This window comes from Eptatretus burgeri, chromosome 1, assembly GCF_056783735.1.
Source record: "Eptatretus burgeri isolate ZD-2024b chromosome 1, Ebu_testis_v1, whole genome shotgun sequence".
Classification (NCBI taxonomy): domain Eukaryota; kingdom Metazoa; phylum Chordata; class Myxini; order Myxiniformes; family Myxinidae; genus Eptatretus; species Eptatretus burgeri.
In genome coordinates, this window is record NC_140961.1 from 111,773,751 (window position 1) to 111,799,460 (window position 25,710).

The 25,710-nt window shown below is 40.8% G+C and overlaps 1 protein-coding gene and 1 long non-coding RNA gene across 3 annotated transcripts in view; one reads left to right on the forward strand and one right to left on the reverse strand.

Moving 5' to 3' along the window:
- The window catches only part of LOC147035189 (uncharacterized), a 54,295-nt gene extending 53,794 nt beyond the window's left edge, over window positions 1-501 (reverse strand). The window contains exons 1-2 of the long non-coding RNA XR_015061638.1: window positions 410-501; window positions 51-139 (exon numbers count right to left, since the gene is read on the reverse strand). This is a non-coding gene — a long non-coding RNA (uncharacterized LOC147035189). The remainder of the gene's footprint in view (window positions 1-50; window positions 140-409) is intronic.
- The window catches only part of LOC147035190 (uncharacterized), a 118,925-nt gene that overhangs the window by 21,134 nt on the left and 72,081 nt on the right, over window positions 1-25,710 (forward strand). The window contains exon 2 of one of the 2 annotated variants that reach the window (XM_085895080.1): window positions 517-684. The exons of the other annotated variant lie outside the window; for it this stretch is intronic. Coding sequence (XP_085751206.1) covers window positions 517-684 — 168 coding nt within the window. The remainder of the gene's footprint in view (window positions 1-516; window positions 685-25,710) is intronic. 2 annotated transcript variants of the gene reach the window in all.

A 25,710-nucleotide genomic window follows, 5' to 3' on the forward strand; every position in this document is an offset into this window, starting at 1 on the left:
GAGAAAAACAAATGTGCAATACACCGTGATCGGTGAAACCTCATTCTTACCTCTATTTTGCTTTGGTGCTGATAAGTAATCACCCACAAGTGTCATCGTTGGTAGTGTGCTTCTTTTCAGTCATGTTAATCTTGCACAACTGAAGAAGCACAGGTATTTATTTTATGTAAATAAGGTGACAGATCTGCTTAAAAAATGGGTAAGTCCTAAATCGATCATAATAGGTATTTGACTTCAATAAAATTGGTGCAGGACATAAAATAGAAGTGGACAAATGTTAAACCTCAAAACAAGAATTGAAGGAGAAGGAAATGTCGTAAACTTATGTGGATAAAGATGTACGGCGTAAGTGAGCAGGTCTGGAGAAAATGGGAATCGTAAGAGGTGAAGGGAAAGGTGGGGTGCCTACCTTGCACTACTGGTCGAACAGGATTGTGACGCCAACAGTTTTGGATACAATTTGCAATGTGACACGTTTGGGCTTGCAGTATGCTGAGATCCCCACCCTCTTCGCAGAACAAGGTAGACTCTGCAGCTGGCAAGCCGTTCTTCCAATCCCTTCGTGTCGAGGTTTTTGGACTTGCAAGACTGAATCTTTAAAAAAAATATTAATTGGTACTCCCTACTTGTCCTGTATCAACATGGGACAATTTTCTTCAACTGGTGAGGCGGGTGAAACAGAAGGTAAGTTTACTTGTATATTCCGATGTACAGTGGAATTACGGCAGGAAAATATTATTTTCACTTTTGTTTCTCAGTTAAATGCTGCAGGATTTCCAAGTTTCTCAACAGTTTGTATTGAAACCTTGTTTGGTGTTTGGTTCACCTGTTTGACGATCTGATGATAGCTTGCTGCACAGGATGCTGCGATCCCAGGTTTAAATCCAATGCACCGTGTTAATTTGGTCGCTGTCTACTGTTGTTCATGTAATACATGCAAATGTAAACTTATGTCTCGTAATGTCCTTGTCTGGCAGGTTATACTACACACATAAAAACTTGTCACAATTATTTTATTCTGAGACATGCTGGAAGACTAAAAAGAGCATAGTTCTTTAGTAGTGTTCCTTTAAGGCTTTGTTAGTTTGCTTCTTTCATTTGGATGTTTAAACGTATTGTTTATTCATGTATTTTGACATTTCTGATGTGAATATGTGTATTAATAAAATGGATGCTGCTTCACATATAATTATTTCTTCACTTTCTGTGCAGAATCTTATTCTCCCAACTTATTCAGTTGATGTGTAAACATTTTATCGCAATTTTGAGATGTATTGGAGGACTGTCATATAAATTAATAATGTTCTTAACTGAGCTTGTATTTTCTGCTTAATAGTGCATTTTTGCATAAAAGCATGTAAAGTGGGTTCGTGATCCATTTAAACTGGTTCGTCTGGCTCATGATGCCAGAAACCCAGTTTGCAATCCATTTCAACCCATGGCTCATGACACCAGGATTCCAGGTTCAAAGTCTTAAGAGTGTATGCGTTTGTCCATTGTCTATGAATGTTCCTTGCAATTTGTATAAAACGACACTGACATCACCTAATGTCTTTCTTCTGCATACAATTTTATGTACAAGTGTCACTATGAGATGTATCCTTATGAAAAAGCAATAAATAAATATTAATAATACATCCATGCATAATAATATTATGCTCTGCCAAATTTAACGTGAACAACTTCACATGTATGGTTTAAGACCAATAAAATGGATCATTTTAACGTTATCTTTATGGTAGTGTTGAAACACATTTATTAGGTACGAGCTTGAATGTATTGTGCAGTTTAAAGTGTTATATTAATGAGCGGATGCTTTCCATGGACTGCTTGTTGAATGTAAATTTTCTTATATTGAAACTCCCCCCCACCAAACCCCACCACCAAAATATGTAAATAAATACTGTGGATAAAATGATGCCCCACAAGCATTGAGAACATATTGTCACTGTACAGGACACAATAATTTACAGTCATATGTACTGCATAAGCCTGGTGTTGGCGTCACGGTTAGGGTGGCTGGCTTGGGATCTTAGGGTCCTGAGTTCAAGCCCTGTTGGCTGCTGAATTAATACCAGTTGGGGTTGACTCAGCCTATCATCTTTCCGAGGTCAGTGAAATAAGTACCAGCATACTGGTAGAGGGGCACAGCATCAGCGGCTGAGTCGTGAAGTTTGTATGCTTGCAGGAGAAGGAGAGAAGAAGGGGCTAGAGAGACAAGAGGGCAGTTGAAAGCAAAGCATGAGGCTCTGGTCCCTCTCGGCACAATGAAGTAGCAGCACGATTCTGGTTGCTCGTGCTGATGTGAATTTGCTCGTGTGTGGGAGTAAGACGCCATATGCAAGAAGATGACGATATGTACTGCATCAATCTATGTGAACCTTTCCTGATAATTTCATAAAGTCCAGGTGAGATGTGCATAGATCAACATCAACATGGTAAAAGATAAGGTAAGGTGTTTACCAAAGTCAGGGCCAACTAGAAGGCTTCTATTTCACTGCCTTCTACCACTTGGGTAGGTGAACACAACACTGCAAACCCCAGATCAACTATTGTTGATCTCTCACCAGCAAGCTGGTACTTATTTTGCTGTAAGACTGGGTCAACCTGTGTGGTGTTATTTTGGCACATTGGGAGGCAGGACCCTCAGATCCTAGACGAACCACCATGACAGTTAAGCCACCACCAGGTTTCTGGAACATGATAGAAAAACAAAAGCCACCATAAAAACTTATTTCCTCATTGTGCTTTATCAAATTACAGCAATAAATAAGAATACACCACAGGCGACACCATATGGAGCACAGAGTAAATACATTGGCCGACATCCCAGCCTTACAGCTGCAATATACGAGTGCCCTTCTCGTGCTACTGGATGAACAATTTGAAATGTTAGCACACCACCATTTGCCAACTTCCATTAATGTAGTGTTGGATAAAATCACACCGTAAATAAATTTACTGCATCAGATAAAAACCACACCACACTGGCAAAGGTCGGTCAACACAAGCAATAGGTGGAAATGTAGATTCTTGGGATTACAGGTGATGGGATGTGCTTCTCCTTGTATAGACTGCTGCAAGAAGCTGTACATCATCAAACTTCACATCCAAGTGCCGAGATGTGCACATCAGTAAGCATCTTCTAGACATGCAACCTCACTTTGGCTGAATGTTGCATGAAGGAGGACGACTCTTTCAATTGTGTGATGCTCTAATGGCAAGGAAACTACAGCAATCATATAAATATAACTTGAAGCCAACCAAGTCGCCAGTCATGCTTTGGTTGTTTGATACAATTAAGAAGGTTATTAAATTGACACAAAACCACTGCATTGTAGCTTGAAAGCCCATGATCGCTTAATTTTTCTCTGGTGGAGCGACGCTGAAATTGTAAAATTGATTTTTTTTTCCCGGTTTAATAGAAAGCTTTTTCGGTTCATTGCACCAAATATTTTTATGTCAACAAAGTATAGAATAATGGATGAGTGAGGTGACAGAGAAAGGAATGTGGACTGACAGTGAGGCAGTGGAGAAACGTGTGGGCACAAGGAGGAAGTGAACAAACAGGATGGGAAGAAAGGAGAATGAAAAGAAGATGGCATCCTGCAAGTAGATTGAGAGAAGACGATGAGGGTGAATGTGAATTTTAAAAAAGATCACAAGAAGGGATGGAGGATGACCTGAGATCGTGGTGCACTGCCATCTTCAAGTTTTGGAGGGAAAAGTGACATGACATAGAATAAGAAAGCAAGGACAAAGGAGCATAGTTGAGCAAGTGTGCCCGGATTTGGAGATTTTTCACACAAAGCGGATTGCTGGTATAAAGTATTCGACCTTCGAGGGGTTTAGGATGGACAGAGGCAGGGAGCCAAGAGCAAGAATGTGCCCCTGTGCAATACTTGGTGCCGGGCCCCCTTCATCCAATTTCAGAGATAATATATTAAGATAAAACCTGAGCATGTAATATTATGTAATCCTGCATTCCCACATCCCAGCAAAGATGCAACCAACAGCCACAGGATGCATACGAAAGGAGAAAAGGAGGATCCTTCCCAGAATATATATAAATATATATATATATATATATATATATATATATATATATATATATATATATATATATATATATATATATATATACATGTGTGTGTATATGTATATATATATATATATATATATATATATATATATATATATATATATATATATATATATATATATATATATATATATATATATATATATATATATATATATATATATATATATATATATATATATATATATATATATATATATATATATATATATATATATATATATATATATATATATATATATATATATATATATATATATATATATATATATATATATATATATATATATATATATATATATATATATATATATATATATATATATATATATATATATATATATATATATATATATATATATATATATATATATATATATATATATATATATATATATATATATATATATATATATATATATATATATATATATATATATATATATATATATATATATATATATATATATATATATATATATATATATATATATATATATATATATATATATATATATATATATATATATATATATATATATATATATATATATATATATATATATATATATATATATATATATATATATATATATATATATATATATATATATATATATATATATATATATATATATATATTATAGTACCAGCTTGTAAAATTGATTTAATGCGACCTTTATGGTAGTGTTGAAACACATTTATTAGGTACGAGCTTGAATGTATTGTACAGTTGAATCTGTTATATTAATGAACAGATGCTTTCCATGGACTGCTTGTTGAATGTAAATTTCCTTATATTTAAACTCCCCCCCACCCCAACCCCACCACCAAAATATATAAATAAATACTGAGAATAAAATGATTCCCCACAAGCATTGAGAACATACTGTCACTGAGCAGGATACAATAATGTACAGTCATATGTAGTGCATCAGCCTGGTCTTGGCTTAGCAGTTAGGCTGGTTGGCTTGGGATCTTTGGGTCCTGAGTTCAAGCCGTGTTGGCTGCTGAATTAACACCAGGTGGGGTTGACTCAGCCTGTCGTCCTTCCGAAGTCGGTGAAAACGTTCCAGCATACTGGTAGATGGGCACAGCATCCAGCTTCTGTTCATTGCACTTGAGATAATGAATCTCAAACAAGTTTCTGTTTCCTTTTTTGCAAATTCGAGAATTATACTTCCAAAGTCTGTTTGTCGGAATAATTCACTTTCAATACTCAGCATTGCCAATGAATTGAGTCATATATACATATATATATATATATATATATATATATATATATATATATATATATATATATATATATATATATATATATATATATATATATATATATATATATATATATATATATATATATATATATATATATATATATATATATATATATATATATATATATATATATATATATATATATATATATATATATATATATATATATATATATATATATATATATATATATATATATATATATATATATATATATATATATATATATATATATATATATATATATATATATATACACAGCTCTGGAAATAAATCAGAGACCACTCCAATAAAAAGTAAAATCAGCACCTCTACATGTATGGCAGCCATTCCATTCCAGTGTCTGTTGAATTCCAACACAGGCACACTTCATTCGACTTAGTGAGGTACTGATTCGGTGATCACCTGAACCGAATCTTATTTAAGAAGGAAAAGTATAAAAACTACTGCTGTGGTCATCAGTATCCTCTTGCAATAGGACCAGCTGGATGGCAAAAACAGTGCCAGTAGTACCTCAAAAGTAATTGGAATCAAAAAAATAACTATTGACCATGCCAAAAGAGTTGAAAAGAAAAGTTTTGAGTGAGGAAAAGAAGGGTTCAATTCTGGCTTTACTGACAGAGGGATACAGTGAGCGTCACGTTGCTTCCATCCTTAAAATTTCAAAGATGGCGGTTCATAAGAACAAGGTCAAGCAGCAGACATTGGGGACAACAAAGCTACAGACTGGCAGAGGTCGAAAATGACTTTCCACTGACTGGGATGACCGCCAACTCATTCGAATGTCACTCAACAACCGTACGATGACATCAAGTGACCAACAAATATAATGGCAAAAGGCAGCTGGGGTGAAGTGCATGGCGAGGACGGTTCAAAACAGGCTCCTAGGGGCAGGGCTGAAGTCGTGCAAAGGAAGAAAAAAGCCCTTCATCAATGAGAAGCAAAGAAGTGCCAGGCTGAGGTTTGCAAAAGACCATAAGGATTGGACCATAGAGGACTGCAGAAAGGTCATCTTCTATGATGAGTCCAATTTTCAGCTTTGCCCAACACCTGGTCGTCTAATGGTTAGACAGATATCTGGAGAGGCCTACAAGCCACAGTGTGTTGCACCCACTGTGAAAATATGGTGGAGGATCGGTGATGATCTGGGGGTGCTTCAGAAAAGCTGGAATCGGGCAGATTTGTCTTTGTGAAGGACTCATGAATCAAGGCACGTACAAGGTTGTCCTGGAAGAACACTTGCTTCCTTCTGCTCTGACAATGTTCCCCAACTCTGACGATTGGTATTTCCAGCAGGACAGTGCCCCATGCCACACAGCCAGGTCAATCAAGGTGTGGATGGAGGACCATCAGATCAAGACCCTGTCATGGCCAGCCCAATCTCCAGACCTGAACCCCATTGAAAACCTCTGGAATGTGATCAAGAGGAAGAGGGATGGTCACAAGCCATCAAACAAAGCCGAGCTGCTTGAATGTTTGCGCCAGGAGTGGCATAAGGTCACCCAACAGCAATGTGACAGATTGGTGGAGAGCATGCCAAGACGCATGAAAGCTGTGATTGAAAATCAGGGTTATTCCACAAAATATTGATTTCTGAACTCTTCCTAAGTTAAAACATTAGTATTGTGTTGTTTAAAAATGAATATGAACTTGTTTTGTTTGTATTATTTGAGGTCTGAAAACACTGAATCTTTGTTGTTATTTTGACCAGTTGTCATTTTCTGCAAATAAATGCTCGAAATGATTATTTTTATTCGGAATTTGGGAGAAATGTTGTCAGTAGTTTATAGAATAAAACAAAAATGTTCATTTTACTCAAACACATACCTATAAATAGTAAAACCAGAAAAACTGATAATTTTGCAGTGGTCTCTTAATTTTTTCCAGAGCTGTATATTTACATATATGGGCGAAGGAATGATCAGTGAAGTCGAGAGCAAGAGAAATGGTTTATTAATGTAATATTTATGGCAGCCTTGTTTAGAGGCTGAATTACAAATGCAAGTATTTTCCATCAAAGGACGATCAAATTTAAATGAACACCAACATACCAAGAATGACACATGTCACATCAGGGAGCCACTACGAATCAACAGCATGAGGTCAGGAGGTGCAGGCATCATTGGCATGGGCACTGCAACTCCCTGATCGTACATTTATTGAATCGATTTCATAGACCTTCATTAACTTGCATGAGTTATATTACACACCAAGAAAACTTCAATATTGTCTGTTCTCCCCCCTCCCCCCCCACACCCCATATTTACACAAATAAACTCTACATGTTCAAACACAAATAACTACAAGTGGGTAAAATGATATCTGTGCATATGAATCGCAAACAAGTTTCTGTGTCAATTCGTCAATTATTATTCCAAAGTCTGTTTGTCATGATAATTCACTTCCAATACTCAGAATTGCCGATGAATTGAGTCTTCCCTCCGTCATTGTGCTCATCATGTCGTTTTTAATTTGGCTTAGTTTGCTGAAAGAGCATTCAGCTGATGCAACTGTCACATGCAAAGTGCAAAAAAATCTCAGAGCAACACAGATATTGTAGAATATTTCATCGAGCTCCGTCATAGTGATCTGGTTCTTTTGGATATCCATAGACCATAGTCGTGATCTTTCGGATACTCCCGATGGCCTCCTCTCACACAGTTTTCTACTTCTGTCTGGGTTGGAATTTCAGATACTTGGCCGACGTCAAAGTTTGCACATTGGAATTTGAGGCTGCTCTCAATGTTCTGTGAGAGTTCATGGCCTTGTGTTCACGATCCACCATCTCTCTCTGTTTCACTTTCAATTCTACGAATGCATTGTTCTTTTATATCATCAATAGTGTTACCACCTTGAGATTTCTCACAAATTGTTTCCATCACTTGTGGAATGGTAGGTCCCAGTCACTTGAGAAGAGAGCTACTGGCATAAATTACGCCAACATGGAACTGAGTGCGAGAGCCTTTTGTGCTTCTTTATCCTGCTGCTCCTTCCCATGTCTTTTCTGAGCACCAGACTTGTGTTGGTAAAAAGCAGACATGGCTTATTTTCTATAAGTTACGATAAGTACAGACTTTGCAGTACAGTGTACAGTATGTACTGCGTTTAGACTGGTGAATCTATTTTTTTTTGACGTCACATTATATTCCACTATCATTGGTTGGAACTTGGAAGTGCCGTCGTCTACGGAAGAAGAGATCTTTGCTTGCATGGGTGAAACTCTTCCACACGTACATGGAAATTCCATCTTTAAAAAAAATAACAACCTGGATGGATATTTTCGTCATCAGAAGTGCATACCGAGGGAAATTGGGGTGTTATTCACTTAGTCCTAAATGCGGATTCCTTACATAACTCATTTTACCCAGATTGGGTTTGCATTTACGTCATGACGTCATTACCACGGTTATCATCATGTAAATTGTTCCCACAGTAGTTTATTTTTACGAGGGAGGGTGGCAATAGCATAGTACTCCCCATGGCAATGTAATTATTAATAACTATACTCCCATAATGAAACAAAAAATTGAAGGAATAATTACAGGCCCCTATTAGGTCCAGGCCCTGGGGTGGTTATAGTCCTGCAGCGGAGTCTGATATTTCAGATCAATTGTTCAAATTTGCATGAAAGCACCAAAATTGGTACACATGTAGAATAATGTATTCTGAACAATTCTAGATATGGAGCCACCCGAGATTGTGCCTTGGTCAGCTTCGGCGACCATTTTCCAAAATGGCCGGCATGCTACTTTAGCGAAATTGGCTATATGCTCTTATTTTCTTATTGTATTGGTGGTAGATATAAGGAAAGTGTAAAATTCAGTAAATTGACCATGAGAAGGCATATTCAAATATGATGAGCCAGTATTTTCAGTAAAAAAGCCATTATTTGATTTGTAAATTGCTGCTTTCCTGAAACTTTTCACTGAAAAGTACCCATTATTGCCTGGAGAACAAGAGTCAAATGATATTCATCACATTCAATGGGTTTGGAATCAAAAAAAAATTCATGATAGATTACATACTTTACTCTATTTTGAAAAGGGAACTGAAAATCGTGATAATGACAAACTCAGAAAATGTGGTCAAATTATTGCACACTTCACTTTGAAGCAGCTACGGTTTACTGTCTACTACCATTCTACCAGGACACATGGTACATGCATACATCAGTCTAGTACAATATGAGTTTCTGAGCTCAAGTAAACTGGCTCTGGATCAAGAAGTCTACACTTTTACAAGCAATGCGACTTTGCATTTGCACATTCTAAGCTAGGCCGATATCTCAGTCTGTGTCTACTGCGTCTGTCTACTGGCATTCTCCTTCACAAGCACACAGTCCAGTGCATTGCAGATTAGCCTTCTTGCATTTGCAGCGGTTTCGACCGCCTTTTTTGCAGCCGCATGACACCAGCTCGAAGCAGCTTTTTGAAGCCTCAGGGAGTGTGGTCCATAGCGGTTCGTAGGACCCATCCTCTGTTTGCCGCCAGCCCCAGCTTGTTGGTGATGGAAGCACGGGTTGAGGGACCAAGACCTGCCCCCAGACATAGCCAGCCTAGAAGACTGATCTCTTACATGCTGTTCCAAAGCATCGTAGGTTGGTGGGATGCGCTGGACGGAGTTCCTCTTAGCGAAGAGTTTCTTTCTGGCCTCGTTGACGTCCGTATATGGACTGGTGCGGTCATAGAGGAGCACCACAAACCTTTCAATGCAGTGCATTGTTTCATCCTGGATGTTGACTGGCATGGTGGTCAGGGTCACAAGAGAATCTCTCAGTTCTGGAAACGAGTTCCATGTGGCCCAGGCAGATTTCTTCCCATGCCCCATGAATGCTGATACCGTGTCACATCCGGTCATGGCGTGGAAGACAGGGAGGGCACGTGCCTTCTGTGGACCGAGGGAGGCAGCTATTTCATGGGCAGGGATGTAGCGGTAGTTCTTGCCTGTCCCAAAGGCAATCCAGAGTTCATCCACGCATGGTAGTGCCTGGGCTACCATCACCGCCAATACGACGACGTCAGTCTTGGCGTCGGCGACGCCAATACAACGACGATGAATCTGTCACTGATGCTGTGTGCGAAAATGGATTTTCCCATATAAATGACCATTTTACCCCAATACAATGGTTGGAAATATAATAAATCAACACAAATGACATTTGTATTGTTTTCCTTTGTAAATGCACATCACATGGAGTATTTATCACCTCTGATAAACCTACAAAGAGAATAACAATGACAGATATCCGATGTTGTTAAAGTAGAATGGCGGCCATTTTGGGAAATGGCCGCCAAAGCTGACCAAGGCAAACTCTCGAGTGGCTTCCTATCCAGACTTGTTCAGAATTCATTCGTCAACATATGTACCAATTTTGGTGCTTTTATGAAAAGTCGAACAATTGGTTTGCTATGCTGCAGTTCTATTACCTCCTCCCACCACCCCCCCCCCCCTTCTCGAATGCAATTGAATGAGAATGCAGTCCATGGCTGGTTATAGAGGACATCTTTGAAATACTAGTAGCACCCATAAATTGCATCATTGATGCGGATGTGGCCAGTGGGGGAGGAAGAAAGGGGGTCATGTGATTGTCCTTATTAGTCCCCAACTGGTTTCACCAGAGGGGACTATAGGATGCTCTCCATGTATTTGTCCATCCGCCCACCTTTTTTTATTTCAGACTTTGTTCCTCATACCCTTTAACATATTCAACTGAAACTTGGTATGTGACTTTATGATGATAAGTTGCAGAACAAATTTGAGCTTCAAGGCGTTTCGTCCAAAAAAAAATTTTTGTACACCTTGTCGAGGATTGTATGAGAGCTCACACACAACGCACAGCAAGGGGGGAGGGCATGAGACAAGAGGGGCGGGAGTGGCAAGGACAAAACAGTGTGGAACAGAGATATTATTATGAGATCTGTAGAAGGGAGAGGGATGGGACGGGGAACATGGGGAATACAAGATGGACATTACAATACAAGGACTTTCAGGAAGAAAAGCAGGGAATTTGAAGGACGTGGGTTTGGGTGGATTATAATCCTTTTTGGATGGATTATAATGGGTGGATTTTGGTTTTGGGTGGATTATAATCCAGTTTTTGTCTCTGGACACATTGGGGTGGTGCTTATGTCCAGATGCATTGGGGGCAGTATAATTATAATTATACCGATAATTATCGGGGGTAGAAAAGATCGAGGATTTGGATGGGGTATGACGAGGTGGTGATGAACAGCTGTTTTGAAGGCCTGGAGGGAAGAATGGGATTGAATAGAGTGAGGAAGTTTATTCCAAAGTTGGGGAAAAATAGGAATGATAGAGTGAAGGTGAGCAGTGATTTGTGATTTTGGTAATTTTACCAGAAGGGGGTTGCTGGCGGACCTTGAGAGCCCTGCGGAAATATGGTGGGGAGAAATCGCAGACAGAGCGGGGGGGGGGGTGAGACCGGAGAGGAGATGGCAGAAGACAGAAAGACTACCAACTTGCCTGTGGTGAGGGAGTGAGAAGCCCAAAGACTCAGCCTCATCGTGGGAGATAGCAATGATCCGAAATGCCTTGGTTTCCACTGCGTGAAGCCGAGAAATGTGACAGGCAGGAGCTCCAGCCCAGAGTGGAGAGCAGTACTCCATCAGGCTGTGGACAAAAGCTTTGTATCTGGTCAGGAGTACAGGTGGGCCGATGAAGGACTTTGCACGATGGAGAATTCTTAGTTGGCGACTGGCTTTGGAGGTCAGGTTGGAAATGTGGCTTTCCCAGGAAATATCATGGCAGATAGTGAGACCTAGAAGCTTGAAAGAAAAGACTTCGTCCAGAGGATTGTTGAGAAAGTTGATGGGGGGGGGGGGAGTTCTAAACTGTCCTTTCAGAGAGACACATTGAGAGTGTGAGATTTGTCCGGATTGAAAGACATGTTCCACGTGTTGAACCAGTTTGTGATTTTACTCAGATCTGCAGAGAGGGAAGAAGCTGCTGCCTGCCAGTCTGAGGGATGACAGATGCTACAACAGAGGGTGGAGTCATCAGCAAAGTGATAAAGAGGATTTTCCAGAGATTCGGGGAGATCATTGATGAAAACAAGAAAAAGAACAGGACCCAGAACACTGCCTTGAGGAACTCCAGCCTGGACAGGAAGAGGGGATGAAAGAACTCCATTTAGGGCCACACGTTGACTGCGACAGGAGAGAAAGTCTGCGAGCCATGAGTGGAGATGGCCTTGAATACCATAGGAAGAGAGTTTGCTGAGCAGGGCAGGGTGCCAGACCATGTCAAAAGCACGTGATATTTTTTGGGATATGGCTCTGATTTCATGTCCAGCATTGAGTACGTCGATCCATTGTTGGGAGAGCAGAAGCAGCATATCCAGGTTGGAGTGATGGATCCATTTTTGATGGATTGTTTCCGGACACGTCAGGGCAGTGTTTGTCTCTGGACACGTCGGGGCAGTGTTTGTCTCTGGACACGTCGGGGCAGTGTTTGTCTCTGAACACGTCGGGGTGGTATTTGTCTCCAGGCACGTCGGGGCAGTTTTTGTCTCTGGACGCGTCGGGGTGGTGCTTATGTCTAGATGCATTGGGGGCGGTGTTTATGTCCGGACGAGTCGGGGAGGTGTTTATGTCTGGATGGGTGCTTCTCTCCGGACACGTCGGGGCGATGTTTATCTCCGGACACGTGGAGGCGGTGTTTTTGTCTGGATGCATCAGGGCGGTGTTCATGTCCGGACGCGTCGGGGCGGTATTTGTCTCTGAACGCATCAGGCAGTGTTTGCCTCCAGACGCGTCAGGGCAGTGTTTGTCTCCGGATGCATCGGGGTGATATTTGTCTCCAGACACGTCAGTGCGATGTTTGTCTCTGGATGCGTCGCGGTAGTCTTTATGTCTAGACGGGAGTTTATCTCCAGATGTGTCCAGAATGCAGTTTGTGACTGGACACGTCCAGCCGGTGTTTATTTCCAGAGGGGAGTTTATCTCCAGACATGTCCAGAAGGGAGTTTGTCGCTGGATAGCTTGGCTCTGGATGCATCTGGGTGGTGTTTGTTTCTGAACATGTCCGGGCAGTATTTTTGTCTGGATGGGAGTTTGTCTCTGGACATGTCCAGGCGATGTTTTTCTCCAGGCCGTTTTTAAAGTATGACCTGCAGAAAATAGATTTCAGACATTATTTTGTTTTCTTCTTCACTATTATTCCATGCAGAATCATTGTGATGACATCATATGAATCGAAATCAACACTCCACCATACATTGTCTGTTCATCTTCCCTTCCTTTCCTTTCACCTCACACTGTCTTCCTTTCCCCCACCCCACCTTGCACCCACACCGCTCTTTGCTCCTCCTTCCTCCTCTCTCTTTCCCCTCCAGCTCTTCACCTCCCCCCCACCTCTTCCCCCATATCTCTCTCTCTCTCTCTCTCTCTCTCTCTCTCTCTCTCTCTCTCTCTCTCTCTCTCTCTCTCTCTCTCTCTCTCCCCTTGTGTGATTTGCTGGTTTGTATGTATGTATATATATATATATATATATATATATATATATATATATATATATATATATATATATCCATACAGATACTCGACTAGTCAAAAGTTTTAGAACACCCACATTTTTCCAGTTTTTACTGAAATTTAAGTAGTTTATTGTTTCAATGTACTCTGAAATTAAAGCATGGAACAAATAAACAATTGCACATAACAAAGAAATCATAGATTCGTTTTGTTGACAAAAATTTAATCTAAATTTTTGACTCATCAAAGTAGCCACCTTTTGCAAATAGAACAGCCGAACATACTCGCAGGATTCTTTCTGCAATGGAAATCAAATATTGTTTGGAAAGTTCTTCCGAACACTGTTGCAGAAGTTCCCATAAATGTGTTGCACTTGTAGGTTGCTTTGCTTTCATCCTTTTGTCCATTTCATCCCAAACCAACTCGATGGGGTTTAAGTCTGGAGACTCTGCTGGCAATTCCATGATTTGAAGCCTACCATCTTGCTCTTTTCTTCTCGAGTAGTTCTGATACAGCCTGGAGGTATGTTTTGGGTCGTTATCTTGCTCTAGAATGAACCCCTGACCAACTCGGTGTAGACCAGAGGGTATTGCATGGTGTTGTAAAATGGTGTGGTAGTCCTTTTGGTTCAGGGTGCCAGTCACTCTGTGCAAATCACCGACTCTGGATTCACCAAAAGAGCCCCAGATCATCACGCTTCCTCCTCCATGTTTGACAGTTGGTGTCACACACTGCGGAACCATCCTTTTCCCTACTCGACGGCGTAAAAAATCCCTGTGTGATGAACAGAAGATTTCAAATTTTGATTCATTGGTCCATAAGACCTTCTTCCAGTTTTCAGTTGTCCATGGCCCAGGCAAGCCTCTTTTTCTTATTTTGCCATCTTAGCAATGGTTTTCTTACTGCCACTCGACCTGTCAAACCTGCAGCTCGAAGTCTTCTCTTCACAGTTGAAACTGAGACTTCCTTACTTCGACCAGTGTTAAGCTGTGCTTGAAGCTGCTGTCCTGTGAGCCTCCTCTCACACAAGCTGTTGACTCTCAGAAACCTGTCTTCTGATTGTGTTGTGGCTTTGGGTCTGCCAGACCTCTTCCTGTCAGAGTTTCCTCCAGTTTCCAAGTGCCTTTTGATGGTGTATGGAACTGTACTCACTGACACCTTGGCTACTTTGCAATTTCTCAAAGGAAAGACCGACATTTTTAAAGGTTTTAATGGTCTGTCTGTCTTCCTTTGTTAATTGTCTTTTTCTCGCCATTATGATCACAATATACGACTTCCTGCAGTGCAATATTGTCCAAATAATGCTCCAGAGGGTGTAGCAACACAGTCTGTTCCAACACTGTTTTATACAGACAGAGGGTTTGTAACTAATCAACAAAAGTTGGGACACCTGAAGGAATTGTTTGCATCAACTTTCAAGCCTTAATTTACTTCCATTGCTGCAGAACAGCTGCAGTTGCTAACCCATTACTTGTTCCCTGAAAAGGGCCTGTTTTTAACAACTCTGAAATTTACATTATTTTTCAGTTTTTGGTGACCAAAACTTTGTTTTTTTTAACCTCTGGTAGTTTACCACTGAGGTTGTACCATTTCAGGTTATTCACTGGATTTGAACTGCTTTAATTTCAGTAAAAACTGAAAAATGGGGGTGTTCTAAAACTTCTCACCAGTATATATATATATATATATATATATATATATATATATATATATATATATATATATATATATATATATATATATATATATATATAAATATATATATATATATATATATATATATATATATATATATATATATATATATATATATATATATATATATATATATATATATATATATATATCTATATATATATATATATATATATATATATATATATATTTAGATATATATATATATATATATATATATTTATATTTATATATATATATATATATATATATATATATATATATATATATATATATATATATATATATATATATTGTTGTGGTTGTGAGAAATTCGCAAACCACCATTCAGGTCCCTGAGGTGAGATATCTCTGTAAGTATATGTGTAGTTAGGCCCAAACCCGTTGTTTAGAGGGAATAAATGTCATTCATTCGGGCTGCGACCCTTCAGGATAGCCGTTTTTCTTTTACTATCTTTATTTTGGACCAGCCGCCATTACTACCACCACAACCACCACCAACCACGTCTCAACAGCCATCACACAACAACCACCAACCGCAACGCCGCTTCACAACAACAGCCACGACCCTTGCCGTCACATCTCGCTCTCGCAACCATCGCATCACCGCCATTCCCGCGCCGCTTGTGGACACCGATCCTGGACTCGTACAGGGCGCGCACCGAGCAGCGGGTGCAAAAACACCAGCCTTTCCGAAGAAATTCGGATCAAAAACGATTCACGCCCACTTCTGTTCCGTCCTATCAGCGAGCGTGGGGCGATTTGGCCCCGCCTCCAGGTGCGTCGGAGTATAATCGCTATATGCAGATTCGCGGATCAAAAATCATTCACGCCCACTTTTCCTCTGTCCAATGGGGAGCCAGCCAGAGGTGAAGGGTCGAAGGTGAAGGAGCGAAGCCCCGGGGGCTATAAAGGGCCGCGTTCGCTTGCCGAAAAGGGAGTAGTCAGTCAAGGAGAGTTGAGAAGAGAAGAGAAGAGTCAGAGAAAGCAGTTGGACGGAGCTGAGAAGAGTGGAGAGTTGGAGAGGTGGCGGCGGCGGCGAAGGCAGTCGAGAGGGCGCTCGTGTCAGAGTCGGGGAGCTGCGGAGAGGGGAGGCCGGTAACGCGACCGAGGTCGCGGTGGAGACGCTCGTCGCGGGACCCGAGCCAGCGAGATATCCTCATTCCCCCGAGCATCAACAACCCCCTCCTGTTTCCCCCCGCGCTGAGATAGTGTGAGAAGGGGGCCCCGTTCCCACCCCATTTCCAGGCAGTGCCAGCGAGGCCCGCGGAGTCGGGGCACCACCGCCATTTTGCGGCTCATCACCAGACGGGTAGGCTCGACGCGGTCTCGGCCCCAGGCCTGTCTGCCCCCCTCATCGTTGAGGGTGGTCCCTTTTTCTTTTGCTTTGAGTATATGTGTTGTCGGCGCCGTCTGTGAAGTAAAACTGTATAAGTGTTGCCGTGTGCTCGGTAGTCGGTAGTAGATCTGCATTGTGTTTCTCTTTTACATTTGCTTTTTGTGCAGAATTGTCGTGTCACTTTTACATTTGCTTTTTGTGCAGAATTGTCGTGTCACTTTTACATTTGCTTTTGGTGTATAATTGTATGTGTGTGCTTTCCGTTTGCCGCGGAATAAATGTGCTTTATGTTGAACTGTTTTTCCCGTTTCGCTTTGTCTTTTCTCTAATTGAATCTCCATCTTACTTCACGTAAAGGGTTGGTCGTGGGCTAAAAACGCCCAATAATTAATCGAACCGTCGAGGTTGACGATAACACCGCTCGGTTATCCCGATAGTACGGAACGGGTCGCTTAAAGTGGCCCGTGTCCGAAGTCGACCTACGGCGAGGTGCGATCGCCCGGTCTACCCTCCGTGTGGGTACTTAGGTAGGTCGGGTGGCGAGCAACCCTATCCCACGCGGGGGGCCGATTGGCACGATCGTGGTGAGGCCGAAAGGCCCACCCGTGACTAGTTCCCGGCGTTAGTCCGAGAGGGTCACGACGGGATTGTCCGTCCGGTAGGCGACGTGCCGCGATTCGAGTTACGTGGCCATTCGCACACCGGCGGGCACGAATCCGCAACAATATATATATATATATATATATATATATATATATATATATATATATATATATATATATATATATATATATATATATATATATATATATATATATATATATATATAACAGGACATCCACCATAGTCATACCCTAACTGCATGCAACCATATGGTCATGTGCACTTCGGGGGTCTATATGGATGCTGTCGAAATAATCCACCACTGTACAATACCCTCACTAATATGTGTCTTGCACTTCATCAATGTCATCATGTATGATGACTCAAACCCTGTTAAAGGTCTCGAGTGTGCAGAGTGTGCAGTCATCTCTACTGGCTGCCAGAACATGGCTCCATTTCCTCACCGAGTTCCCACCTTATTTTTTGAGTGTCCCAAATCTCTTGCCATGTCGTTTAGGATTTATCTTTTATCCTCAATATCATTCATAATTAGCTATATCTTTGCAAGTAAAAGGCTGGATCTTCTCAGACTTTTCCTGTTGAAGGCACGTCACAATGGTGGTCCAGTTATCACATACAGTAGTGCATGGCTACCAGGCAGAAGGCTATTAAAACGCTGCCAATTGTAAAGCCAGTGATTTTTCCATTTCCAAATAAACCTAAATTCCATTTCAAGAAATATATTCCATTTCCTGGTCTATTCAGGCATCTTCTCTAGATTCTTCCAAGGGAGCTGCTCAAGGATGGTGGGCACAAGCATGGCTCACCCAGCTGAGTGTTTTCATCCTTCTTCAACTGCAGAGATGTATTTACACTGGATGGTTTATTTCACCACCAGGACAATGCAGAAATGCAGGGAATAATATAATTACTGTTTATTTTGATACCTTTGATAATTAATTTTGGCAATTTCATCTGTAATTTTTTTCTAACATAGGGCCTTGTGCTTGCGTTCAACTTGCCAGGACAAAGTGATCATTATATCCAGGTTTTTCAGTGACGTGGATCATTATGACAAGGTGAATATTCATTGACTGAAACATTCTAAATGACGTGATCATTATTAATGAAGGTTCATTATCACCAGGGTGCCTTATAATATTAATAATAATAATTATTATTATTATTATTAATGTGATTTATTTTGCACTTTGTGCCAATGGAGATAAGGTGATGACGAATGATTGTACATGTAAAAAACTGCAATAAAGGACTTGAACTATATATACATACATATACATGTATATACCGGGCGTAGTAGCGTGCGCCTGTAATCCGACTACTCAGAGGCTTGGGTTGGAGGATCGCTTGAGGACGGGAGCTCTGCACTGGGCCGCACTATGAGAGGGTGTAGGGCAGCCCGAAATCATGGCGAAACCCAATCCTTATCCGTGTGTCTTAAGAGGCGACCAGGGTTGCGTCAGGAAGGGCATCCGGCATAAAACTTGTGCCAAATCAGTATGCGGATCATAACGGATAATCCGCTGTGGCGACCCCTAACGGGAACAGCCGAAAGACGAACAACAACATACATATACATGTGTATGCATACATATACATGTGTATATATATATATATATATATATATATATATATATATATATATATATATATATATATATATATATATATGTATGTGTATATATGTATATATATGTGTATATATGTATATATATATATATATATATATATATATATATATATATATATATATATATATATATATATATGTGTATATATTGTTGTGGTTACCAAATTCGCAAACCACCATTCAGGTCCCTTAGGTGAGGTATCTCGGTAAGTACATGTGTAGTTAGGCCCAAACCCGTTGTCTAGTGGGAATACATGTCATTCATGCGTGCTGCGACTCTTCAGGATAGCCGTTTTCTTTTGCTATCTTTATTTTGGACCAACCGCCATGATTACCACCACAACCACAACATCAACCACCAACCACAACGCCGCTTCACCACAACCGCCACGACCTTCACGTCACACCTCGCAACCATCGCATCGCCACCGTTCTTGTGTGCCGCCTGTGGGTACCGGTGTTGGACTCGTGCAGGGCGCGCGCCCGAACAGCGTGTACAAAATCACGGATTTTGTGCTTCAAAAACGGATCAAAAACGACACACGCCCACTTTTTGCCGTTCAATCGGTGAGCGAGGGCGGGTGGCCCCCGCCCCAGGGCGTTGGAGGCGATCGATATATGCAAATTTATGGATCAAAAAGCATTCACGCACACTTTTTCTCGGGCCAATGGGGAGCGAGGTGAAAGGTCGAAGGGAGGGGGTCAAAGATGAGAGGGCGAAGCTACGGGGCTGATAAAAAGCGACCGTGTTCGTCAGTCCAGAGAGTAGGAGAGTCGAGAGGGAACAGAGAGTCAAGACTTCGCGGGCGGTGGAGTTGGCCAGAAGGAGCTGGTCGTCGTGTGCGTTGGAGTCGGAACGGAGGGGACGGAGCTGTGGAGAGGCGGCGAGGGCAGACGAGGGGGTGCTCGCGTCGTGCAGGGAGCTGCACCCCAGGGAGGCCGACAGCGTGACCTGGCCGAGGTGGAGACGCTCGTCGCGGGGCAATAAAAATCCTCTATACCCCGAGCATCAGCAACCCCCTCCTGTTTCCCCCCGCGCTGAGATAGTGCGACCAAGGGTACCCCTTTCCCTCCCCCTACCAGACATTGCCCGCGAGGCCCGCGGAGTTGAGGCACCATCGCCGCTCCGCGTCTCATCACCAGACGGGTAGGCCCGACCCGGTCTCGGCCTCAGGCCCGCCTCATCCTTGAGGGTATTCTTTTCTTTGGTTTTGGGTATGTGTTGTCGGCGCCGTCTGTGAAGTAAAATTGTATAAGTGTTGCCGTGTGCTCGTGTAATCGGTATTAGATCTGCATTGTTGCATTTGCTTTTTGTGTAAATTGAATTGTGTTTTTCTTTTCTGTGTGCTTTTGGTGGAATTGAATATGTGTGCTTCCCGTGTGCCGCGAATAAATGTGCTTTGTGTTGAACTGTTTCCCGCTTCGCTTCGTCATTTCTTTCTTTGAATCCTCATCTCGCTTCACGTAAAGGGTTGGTAGTGGGCTGAATACGCCCGATAATTAATCGAACCGTCGAGGTCGACGAATAACACCGCTCGGTTATCCCGATAGTACGGAACGGGTCGCTTAAGTGGCCCGTGTCCGAAGTCGACCTGCCGCGAGGTGCGATCGCCCGGTCTACCCTCCGTGTGGGTACTTAGGTAGGTCGAATTTGGCGAGCAACCCTATCCCTCGCGGGGGCTGATTGGCTCGATCACGGTGAGACCGAAAGGTCCACCCGTGACTGGTTCCCGGCGTTAGTCCGAGAGGGTCACGACTGGATTGTCCGTCCGGTGGGCGACGTGCCGCGATTCGAGTTACGTGGCCGTCAGCACGCCGGCGGGCGCGAAATCCGCAACAATAATATATATGTATGTATATATATATATATATATATATATATATATATATATATATATATATATATATATATATATATATGTATATATATATATATATATATATATACATATATATATATATATATATATATATATATATATATATATATATATATATACATATACATATACATATACATATATATATATATATATATATATATATATATATATATATATATATATATATATATATATATGCCTGGTGTTGGCTTAATGGTTAGGGTAGTGGGCTTGGGATCCTGGGGTCCTGAGTTCAAATCCCGCTCAGCTGTTGAATTAACACCAGGTGGGGTTGACTCTGCCTGTCATCCTTCCGAGGTCGGCAAAATGAGTGCCAGCATGCTGGTATACTGTGTCGGAGTGGCGACCCGTCCAGGATTGTTCCCAATAGCCAAGGAGACTGCTTCGGCGGCACCAACGCTCTGCACAGAGTATGGTCCTAATGGATGGATGGATATATATATATATATATATATATATATATATATATATATATATATATATATATATATGTTATATCTCACCATATGCTAGGTATGCATTCCTGAAAAACGGAGTGTACCGTGAATTGGCTTGTTGCGAAACAAGTTTTCCCATTAGAATAATGTTATAAATAGGAGATACGTTCCTGAAGGATGTCAAAAACCAGCATTTTTTCCCAAAATTAGAGTTCTAAAGATATAGTTGTGCTTATTAATGAATAAACAGCAGTTGTGATGATTAATAAAAGTGTATACAATACAGTACTGGACAGTAAAAATCAACATCCTCCTTCTCAAGTTCCTCAAATCCCAGCTACCTGCCCATTTCAACAACGTTTTCAGTAACATCTTGAATCGCCTATTCAATTCTCCCTTGGGAGCGAGGAACACAATCAGGCCAGAGTTTCCTCCACACGCCGTTGTGGTTTGCAGTCCTAACTCGTCGATGTTCTTGATTGCATTAAATATGGCGTTGTGCCAATTCCAGAGCTCTTTAACGTTTTAAAATGTCCAATTTCATTTGAACGGTGCGATGTATCAGTAGGTTATGATAATACATGCATACATGGGTGCACCGGGGCATGGTTAAGCAGAGTCATGTGTCCAGCCCATGTCTGATGCTGTCCTGTGTTGTGCCCGTGTCCTGATTAATGATTTTAATTTTCTTAAATTAATTTTCTTCGTTTAATTTTATTGGGCTGTGACGTTTCAGCTTTCAGGCACAAATGAAATGGGGAAAAAATATATTATTAACTTGTTGAGCAAACTGTAAGCACACGGACTGGATGTGTTCAGAACAAGTTTGGTATGAAGAACAGGAAATGGTACCACGTAAACCTTTACATGACGTTCATTACTTTCTTTTCCCCATTTCCTCATTTCTGTTATGTTTGCCGAAATATTTATTTGTTAAAATTTAAAAAACGATCCTAAGGCACCTTCTTTTTCAGGGTTTATGCAGGACATACTGAACTGTACTGTGTGTGCAGATGTCGGCTGTGGACAACACATCAGGTTAAATGGTATACCTGGAGGGGAGCTGCTGGAGTGAATTGTAAATTTAGGTGAACTGTAGTGTTGGGTCGTGATTTGGATCTTATGAAATACGGATTCGCTCACATTACATTCATTTAAGATAAAACCGAGTGATTCTGTTTTTTGTTAATCTTTAAAAGTGAAATACAATTTAAGCTCTTTGAATTTCAAGGAAGCGTCATGCACTGGAGCATGCCCAGACCAGTTATTGTGCAGCACCGGGGTGGAACGCATTGGCAGAGGTCTGAAGCCAGTGAGTGAATAAGAGAGGTTGTCATAATGTATAAGAAGCCTAAAACGGAAACAAGTGTGTTGAGAAACAGAGCATGGCGAGGTATTACTGCACTGTAACACTTACCAATGCACTCTCTATACGATAAATGTTCACTACTTCCTTCTGATTTATGCTGTCTGTAAATGATAAATGTTTTCTCCTTCCTACCTACTTATGCCTGATGTTGGCTTAATGGTTCGAGTTCGGGTCCTGAGTTCAAATCCCACTCAGCTGTTGAATTAATACCAGGTGGGGTTAACTCGGCCTGTCATCCTTCCGAGGTCGGCAAAATGAGTGCCAGCTTGCTGGTATCCTGTGACGGAGTGGCGACCTGTCCAGGATTGTACCCAATAGCCAAGGAGACTGCTTCAGCAGCACCAACGCTCTGCACAGAGTATGGTCCCAATCTCATCCTCCACCTTCCTACCAGTGTACACCATCCTTAAAATAGAAAAATCGACAGCCAAATTCTCAAATCATACCGCCCAAAAAACCTAAAAACATCTGCTTCCTTGGGGAGTGATCAGGCCTTGCTAGATCACATGACGTTGTGTTTGGTCACATGACCCTTAGCAGGAACTAAGTTCCAAGGAACTGTTTTTTTGTGTTTTTTTCGATAGTTTCAGTTTCAGACTAGTTTTCCGATAGTTTCAAACATTGGACATTTTCAGACAGTTTTGTTATGTTCTCCTGGAATTGTGGCTTCGAGGGACACCAGTATACAAAATTTCAACTTTCTAGCCCAAATTTCTAGGAAGTGCTAAACATTTGCAGTATATGGTTTAGTGAGTGAGTGAGCAAGTCACTGGTTTGAAACAGCCAACTAAAATAAAATCAACATTTTCTGTGCAAATAAACATGAATGCCAAGCCAAAGATACCTCCTGCATTGTCTGTGCTTATCAAATTAATGGCTGACATTGTTATAAAAAAACCCGCATATTTTAAAATTGGCTGATATGATTAAATCACAATTTAAGGCGATAAAGCCAGCAGCCACGGGATATGCATGTACTATTGTGGAAACAGCATTGCAAGCTCATTTTTGTTTCAGGAAACAGTGCCAAATAGGTAACTGTAATGTTTTCAAGCTTACCCTTTTTGCTGGCTTTATTAACATATCTATAATCACATATAATGCTAAAATTGGTTTCTAAAGCAATGTACACAATTGAACTGGAATTGCTTGAGCTACCTTCTTGTGTCATTCTTCCTTCACTAGCAGGGAAGGTGTTGGTAAAGTACTCAGGATGACGAAAATCATATCTCCAGCATCATGTTATGAAACATTTTCCACAAATGTAAACTTTCACACCAGTGTATGATAAATAGCACGACTGCCTGCATGAGATACATCTTGTAAAGGAGAACAAGAGATGTCTCTAAAGCATTCTACTTTTCTATCTGTTTGTGGAATATGGTCGAACTCTTTTGTAGTTTTGCTTACATGATATAGCTTCAGTTTTATCAGCAGTTTTTACTCGGCAAAACAAAAATGATCCAACATGTGTTGCTAATATACACAAATAAACAAGAAAAAGAGCAATCAGGGATTGCAGACACTCGCCAGAACTTGTTTTAAGGGGTGTTTGTGTATTTTTCTACAATGTATTTTGTGTGGTGTTTGTGTACTGGTGTATTACATAATTAATCATAGGCACAACCAGAACTGCCACCTAAAAACTGCTGGCGGTGACGCCTGGGTACCAATACGTCCCACTTTCATAAACCCCACTTTGATCGGACACTTGACCCTGACCCATGGCATTTTTTATTATTAAATTGATTTCAGAATGGGAGTAAAATGAAAGAAGACCAAATAGGTACAGTACTGCATTGGAGTCATGAAAAGGAACCCAAACAAGCAAAGAGCAAATATGAAGTCATCAGGAGGCACCTGGATAGGATTTTGGTTTGAGCTACTACTTCTCCACCCTCAAACCCATCCAGGCACAACCAAGTCAAGTGAGCCTTATTCAAAAAAATAAAAAATAACCAATATAAAAAAAAAAATCATAATTTTGCCTGACAGACCTTGCATCCGAAGAAGTTGAAATGTAAATCTGTGTTCCCCATCACTAATAAATCATAATTGTAGTTTCACATCGATCAATTGAAGAGGTTCAAGAGAAATAATTTTTTGAAAGATTTCTGCTCAATCCAAAACGGCTGCCAGACCATGTGACCTATCAATTATTTGAGAACACCCTGGTATCCCCAAAGCTTGGGGAACATGTGTGTGAAGTTCCCCTCGATCTGACGAGCTGTTCTGGATAGCATTTTGAAAAGTTTTAAGATAAATCCAACATTGCTGCCAAACCAGTTGACCTATGACATCAGAGGTGTGAACATTTTGTTCCTCGTGGATAGGCGGTCATACCTGTAAAGTTTCGCCTCGATCTGTTAAGCCATTTCACAGAAGATTTTTGAATGTTTAAAAAAACAAAAAACAATATGGCTGCTGAACCACATGACTGACGACATCAATTCTTTTTCTGTGGACAAATTTATTCCTCGGTGACCCACAAAAATTTTCATACTGATCGAATGTAGTGTTTACGCATGCATTTATGACGTCATCATGAAGGGACCTATGCCATCAAAATCAAATCTCACTCATTCCCCACGGAGGAGTATTTGCCATGTGGCAAATTTAAATTTTTTACTTGGTGCAGTTCTGGAAATACTGAGGTCCAAAGTTTTTCCTTTTTCCCATCATGGCTGCGACACCGCATGAGCTATAACGTCATAGTTTCAACAATCCATTCTCCATGCGTAGTCGCTCCTCTGGTGAAAATTTCTTGTCAATCCGACAAGCGGTTGTAGAGAAAAATACTAAAATTCTGTGCAGACAAACAAACAGACAAACAATAAGAC